Here is a 7098-nt window from a genome sequence, read left to right on the forward strand (position 1 = left end):
CTACATTAAAAGTTTGTAGTTTACTAACGTTACAAGGAGAGTTAAATTTTATATTACAGCAAAGTAACAGTTTCTAACTAGTTACACAAACTCAAAGGAACAGTCAACAAGCTACAAATAAACAACCAGAACACCCTACCCTAGTAGCAGCAGGGTAAAGCAGCACTAATTGGAATTTATACCCCTCACATCTCAAACATGTGCCACAACAATGGCTTAAAGAAGTCTGCAGTAAAGTTAACACATAGGCAACAAATGGACCAGTCAGTAAGTCAGTTTCTATATTTTTTTTTTTTACTTGGTTTTCCCTCAAAAATGAAATGTCAGTTGGGCATTACAATTGTCAACATCCAGATGACACAAATTTTGGTTTTCTACCATGTGAAATGAACATTAAGGCAACGTACAAAAAGAAATTTTACATAAATTAACTCCGATGCATAAATTTACAGGTGTAAATGCAACATGTTTTTTTGCAACTCAAGTTTCAGCCCCATGAACTGCTGAGAAACAGAACAGCAGGGTGGTAAGGCCTGAAATGCAATATGTTTCAAACCCTGCAAGAAATGGCAGCAAGACAGAGAAAGTGACTATTTGACAATCCAACAGTGCTCCTTCTAAAACACTTCATACTAGCTTTCTGAAGGGATGGTAATTTCTTTACAAGTAGGCTCTTTCTTCCAGTTTCATGAGGCTAGCATGAGGTGTAATTGCCTGGGCAAAAAAAAAAAATTCCTCCTTTTCAAAGTTATGCAGCAAATGCTGTGCATCTGCTTGCAGTCCATTTAGAAGCATTTGCGGTGCACAATGGATGGGCCAGACTCATCATATTCTTGCTTGCTGATCCACATCTGCTGGAAGGTGGACAGGGAAGCCAAGATGGAACCTCCGATCCAGACAGAGTATTTACGTTCAGGTGGAGCAATGATCTAATAAGGAAACAGAATGGAATTGCAAATTAGTGAAAGCTCAAGTTGAATACTTCATGCATATACCCCAATTCCAGAAAAGGGGAAAACAGCCCCCAAATGAAATTATACTATTGCTATATACTAAAAAAATATAGTACAATTGCCAATTAAAAGTTTGCTTCTCCTGCCAGTTGTAGTGTCTCACTCTTCTCTCCTTCACCCAATGTCTATAGCTCATCTCTTCCTCTCCCATCAGAAGAAAATTAGTCTCTAGTGAAGGTGAAAGGCTACTTGACAAATCCCTAAACAGTTGGAAATCTACAGACCTGGATCTGCATCCATCACTCCATGGTGTAGCGCATTTATCCATGATTGGCCTGTTAAGGCCATTACTTGGGACTGCAGTCTAAGTTAACTGCTACTTTAATGAACGATAACAGGAAAAACCTACCTTGATTTTCATGGTGCTGGGTGCAAGGGCTGTGATTTCTTTCTGCATTCTGTCAGCAATGCCAGGGTACATGGTGGTACCACCAGACAATACTGTGTTAGCATATAGGTCTTTACGGATATCAACGTCACATTTCATGATTGAGTTGAAAGTAGTTTCGTGGATGCCACACGATTCCATACCTAGAAGGCAAGAAAAAATTCCAGTTGAAACCATGCAAGAGTTGGTCCATCCCATTCCTACTCAGGAATACTGCTGATACACATTACAATCTGTTCCATCAAGATTATTATTATTTTTTTTTTTTAAAAACTAATGCCAGCCATAACATTTTGCATCATGTCATGTTGGTTTACCAATTCATAGAAACAAAAGCCACTTGTGTAACAAGACCCCATAGATGGCACCTCACTAGTGCTAAAGTTCTTGCACCAGAGGCCTGGAATTAAGCAGCCAAATGGCTACATTACCCAATGGTAACTTGGTAGAAGAGTCAATTTCCAGACCATTTTGACTTGAATACCTACCCAAGAAGGATGGCTGGAACAGGGCTTCAGGACATCTGAATCTCTCGTTGCCAATGGTGATGACCTGACCATCAGGCAGCTCGTAGCTCTTCTCCAGAGAAGAGGAGGAAGCAGCAGTGGCCATTTCTTGTTCGAAGTCCAGGGCTACATAGCACAGTTTTTCTTTGATGTCACGGACAATTTCCCTTTCTGCTGTAGTGGTGAAAGAGTACCCTCGCTCTGTCAGAATCTTCATGAGGTAGTCTGTCAGGTCACGACCAGCCAGATCCAGACGCAGAATGGCATGGGGAAGTGCGTAACCTTCATAAATGGGCACAGTGTGGGTGACACCATCACCAGAGTCCATAACAATACCAGTGGTACGACCAGAGGCATACAGGGACAGCACAGCCTGGATGGCAACATACATGGCTGGGGTGTTGAAGGTCTCAAACATGATCTACAAGGGCAAAAAAAAAGTGAATTTCAGTGGTACGAAGCAATCAAGTCCTGCACACTTGGAATTTGTTAGCATGCCAACATGCAGGAAAAGATGGAAAATGCAATGAAGAAGGTGGCAGACAGAAACCAAACAAAGATGAAGCAGAAAGAAACCTGGAGACTTCAGGGGAGAAATTCCAGAAACAGAAGAGCATCCTGGAAATATTGAAACAATCATTAGGTTCAGGAGAATTGAAAAAGAAAAATGTAGGAAAAGTTTATGGAATATACACAGATTTTATTAAAACAGTAAGTTACCTGTGTCATCTTTTCTCGGTTAGCTTTGGGGTTCAGGGGAGCTTCTGTGAGCAGGACAGGATGTTCTTCTGGAGCAACACGGAGTTCGTTGTAGAATGTGTGATGCCAAATCTTCTCCATATCGTCCCAATTGGTGACAATACCATGCTCGATAGGGTATTTCAAGGTAAGGATACCCCTCTTGCTCTGAGCCTCATCACCTACATAGCTGTCCTTCTGGCCCATACCAACCATAACACCCTGGAAGCAGGAAACACCAGTTATTACTACAGATAATACATCAGTGAATATCACATTAAAGTTTAAGTCTAAGAGCTGCACACTTTGACCATTTAATTGTCATGTGCAATTCAGAAAACAACACTAGGGCACGCAAGCTAAAAGCAGAATCCAGTTTGCACATTTCTACATCCATGCATTAAATATTTTGAATTTGTACTCTTAAAGCCTACCTGATGTCTTGGGCGTCCAACAATGGAGGGGAACACAGCACGGGGAGCGTCATCTCCAGCAAAGCCAGCCTTGCACATACCAGAACCATTGTCTATGACAAGTGCTGCAATCTCATCATCTGCCATTTTAACTAAAATGTAGAGGGAGGAAAAAAAAAAATCAGTGCTTATACCATTTCAAAAAGGCAGCATGTACAGCAAATTACACAATCTGATCACAAGCCTCTTCCCACAATTTCAACTATCTGCTGCTTCCAATTATTAGAAAAAAAGTTAGTGCAAGGACTAAATTAGTCACTGAAATTTCCTTTTACCACAAGTACAGAGCAACTAATTTCTAAGCAGCTGATTAGTAGACAGTTTTCCCTGTCCAATTCTGTGCAATAGTTTGCTGGGTAGAGAACAATGTCGTACATGGCTCAACTAATCAGATTGAACACTTCCATAAAAGGATATGGTTTGAGTCTAGTAAGGATAGACCACACCCCTCAAGCAGCTTCAACTTTACCAAGTGTCAGTCTTTAATGTATCCAAATTCCAAACCCCTCCCATTTACTGGGGGGAAAAAAATCCCAGTACCTGTCCTTTGTTATACTGCACCACTTTCAGGCTGGATTTAAATATAACAGATGTACATGAATAACTGTCCCTTTTCTTCCAGTTCGTGAGCCACACCTTCCTGCTTTCGTTGCCACATGCAATTTCGAAGAATAAAGCCAAAGTACCTGCCCCACCCTTACACCCGTTAGTTAAGATAAGCTTTGAGCATTCCACCCCAGTCAAAAATCAATCTGCCCACCTTTTCAAGGTGGGGTTTTCAAACATTTTGATCAACTGGCCATGGCTCATATGATCACATGAGGGGATAAAACTAGCATATCCATAATATACACTTTATAGACACATAAACCAGTCTCAAATCAGGAGCAATGGCACATAGGGTTCTGTAAAAGATGCTCACAAATCATTACGAAGTGAGTCTGGCTGGGATCAGTTCAGATTAGCCCAGAGATCTCACGAAGTATGAATAAAAGTGAAAATTCAGCCCCAGTGATAATTTTAAGGACACTACTCTCCCATGACAATACTCTCTTCCACTGATGCTCACCATTTTAGCCCAGTTTCCTAGTCAGCCACCATTTTACATTTTCCCTTCCCAAATTCACCATTTTAAGCTCCTCTTGCAATACTAGCACTTTTAAAAAAAAAGTTAGAACCAATAACGGTCACACCATGCGAGGTTTTAAAAAAAATTGTTGCAAGTAACCTGGAAGATGAGTGTAACAATTTCAGCTATTATATTTTAAATTAAATCTCAAAATCCTGTGCTAGATGTTACAATTAGATAAAATCATATTCCAAAATTTTACGACCTAAAAATCAAAAAAAGGCCAAATTGTTGAAAAAAAGCTTTAAATTTTTAATAGAATAAAAACAACATCGCATTCCAGCACAAATAGCTGACTTACAACGTTCTTCCCTTATAACAGCTTACAGGATTTTCTTTTCACCTGTTAGGTTGATCTCACGTCCACTCCTTCTCACTGTGTCCTCTCCCTGAAGCTGCCGGACTGACTGTGACCGTTCTCATCCGCGCCCCGCTCTCTAATGGAACGAGACCCCGCCCCCCCGGCCGCGCGCACACTGCACAGACATACCCATATTTGGGCATCTTTCACCAGCTCGCGCGGCCATTGGCCCAGGCGCCGCCGCACGCGCCCCTGCAAGGGAGTGTGGCGTCGCGCTCCGCCGCTTGACTCGTTCAACACATCGCCGTCTGCCATTGGTCCGCCGCCGCCGGCGCTCGCGCCCGCGTCCGCGCGCGTCACGCGACGTCGAGGTCCTGCAGTGCGAATTGCACATGTCACGGCCGCGAGCCGGGGAGCCAAGGCAGCCGACGTGCGCCCCGGCATCTGAATACGCCGCACTGTTCCCGTGAACGCCGATCGCAAAGGTCGCGCCGCAACCACGGTCCGGGGCCCCGCGATTGGACTCGGCCCGGTAATCTGATTGCGAAATAGCTCGAGTACGTTTAAATGACGGTTACGTTATATGGTATGCAGTCTTCGGGGACCCTGGCATCTTTTTGTGAGGCTCTCTCTTTTATAATCTGAGACTGTTTAACAACATTGTGTTTTAAAACAAATATATAAATCCCAGAAAAATTAAATGTCCAGAATCTTAGAGTAAGAATATGTCAATAAGTGTGTCCTAGTTCAATTGGCTCCTTGTAAACTGGCCGGGTGTGTATGGCAGTAGCAGACATAGTGCTCACAATCTGCTTTGATATTGTGGCGAGTGAAGGGCTCCAATTTACCATGGCAGGGACAATGCACACACACACATAACCTGCCAGGAAAAAATGAGTGAAAATGCACAAACTGTGGGTGTACCGTGTGAGCAACAGCTTTTGTGACCATATTTGGACTTTTTTCCCCCAGAGTATCAGATGGGAATGTCAACAAAATGAGTTTCAGCCCAATACACACCTCACCTTTAAACCAACCAGGAGGGTATGCCATTGAAACTAATCTGGGATTTATGTCGTATAATTTAGTAGCCTTGGATTAACATTGATATTGTTAACCATATAAGTAAATGCAGAACGTGGTAAAAGAGCAGAAAACAAAACGTGTACAAGTAATTACAACCAAATTGAAACCTGAACTCTGTCTTCTGTGTACATACAGCGTTATCTTACCTAATCGTTACTCTATATGAGCTACACTGAGGCTGAGTTGCTTTTTAAAAAAAAAACACATCAAATTTGAATGTGAAAAGCTTGGACAGAGCACAATGGTACATTGTGTTCATCTTCAGATGTGCTCTGCCACATAGGATGTAGGTTACTCATGTCACTAATTCCCCAGAGCCCAGGGACATCCCCCACAAAGATGAAAGGAAGTCTGAAGGTGGAACGCCATGGTCACTTAAAAAATCCAGTAGCCTTCGGCAAAGACTTGGGGACAGGTTACTTGTATGCCCTCACAGACAGGGAATAGTGTGTGACACAATAAAATCAAAAGAGGGGAAAGGAAAATTAAGTACATTTTAAAAGAGAACACAATAAAAGGATCATCATTTTTGTCGCCTAAAATAAATGGATGCTGGAGTTTTGGACAGTATTCTCCATGGCGTTTACAAGTGAACTCTTGTTGCACTGTGGACGGGTCCAGTCATCCAGGCACTGTTGGGTCGTAGGAGCCAGCAATGAATACTCAGCAGAACAATTGGATCGCATCTAACTCTCTAAACTCCCAAGTTTTTATTAGGCCCCTGGCATTACACCCCATCCATTAGCCATGTTCATGTACTGCCTGTATTCCACCAATCCAGCCCCAGCTCCGTGACAACGTGGGATTCATGCACTTCCTAAATTTGTTTACTGTTCTTTGCCACATTTGTTCATTCATGCTGATCTGACATAGTTTTGTATAGAGGGCAAATGTAAAACCAAAATGAAAAACAGTATGAAAAACTGATGGTCAGTGGGTATTCACTAGGATTTTGTATACAGACAAAAATCCTCGTAAACACCACAGAACATGCGTTTTCACCCTTTTTTCATTTCTGGGTTCATACTTGCTCCCATGCTTTTTATACATTTAGTTTTTTGACTGTTCTAACTCCTCTTGTGCACCATACCAATTTTTGTGCTTCTTTTTGGTTCCATCTGCACTCCTTTCTGTTATTCGTTATTTTCCATTCTTGATCCTTTATATCTTTCTCACTTTGTTTTATTATCTTCCTCCTTTGCTACCTCACTGGTTTGCTCAGAAAGAAAGAAAGACTTGGATTTATATAGCGCCTTTCATGACCACCGGATGTCTCAAAGCGCTTTATAGCCAATTAAGTATTTTTGAAGTGTAGTCACTGTTGTAATTACCCTCACATCCCTCACTGTTGTAATTACCACTTGCTTTACTGTTTCATCTTTAATATATTATGCAATTAAAGAGACTAGAGCCAATCATCTGTCAACAAACAACATATTGGTACAATATAAATATGAACTTACC

General features: G+C 41.8%; 1 protein-coding gene across 4 annotated transcripts; it reads right to left on the reverse strand.

The window, feature by feature from the left end:
• Positions 1-272: 272 nt before the first annotated feature.
• Positions 273-4673, reverse strand: LOC139226728 (actin, cytoplasmic type 5). 4 transcript variants are annotated; one of them, XM_070857697.1, is made up of 6 exons: positions 4591-4673; positions 3080-3210; positions 2628-2867; positions 1890-2328; positions 1363-1544; positions 273-929 (listed from the first exon to the last, which is right to left on the reverse strand). In XM_070857697.1, the coding sequence occupies exons 2-6, from the start codon at positions 3203-3205 to the stop codon at positions 786-788; spliced, it is 1131 nt and encodes a 376-aa protein (XP_070713798.1). In that variant the 5' UTR covers positions 3206-3210; positions 4591-4673; the 3' UTR covers positions 273-785. The 4 variants fall into 4 exon arrangements, with proteins under 4 accessions (XP_070713798.1, XP_070713799.1, XP_070713800.1 ...); XM_070857698.1 differs by having other exon boundaries at positions 4575-4663; XM_070857699.1 differs by having other exon boundaries at positions 4549-4639.
• Between the last annotated feature and the right edge of the window lie 2425 nt (positions 4674-7098).

Source organism: Pristiophorus japonicus, chromosome 16 (genome assembly GCF_044704955.1).
Source record: "Pristiophorus japonicus isolate sPriJap1 chromosome 16, sPriJap1.hap1, whole genome shotgun sequence".
Taxonomy (NCBI): domain Eukaryota; kingdom Metazoa; phylum Chordata; class Chondrichthyes; family Pristiophoridae; genus Pristiophorus; species Pristiophorus japonicus.

Bases quoted from the DNA above. Each gene is read 5' to 3' on its own strand.
- LOC139226728 (XM_070857697.1), bottom strand. From the start codon at position 3,205: ATGGCAGATGATGAGATTGCAGCACTTGTCATAGACAATGGTTCTGGT. The intron at 2,329-2,627 runs GTAACTTACTGT...TTGCCCTTGTAG, and splicing joins ACCGAGAAAAGATGACACAG to ATCATGTTTGAGACCTTCAA. The intron at 930-1,362 runs GTAGGTTTTTCC...TTTCCTTATTAG, and splicing joins CCAGCACCATGAAAATCAAG to ATCATTGCTCCACCTGAACG.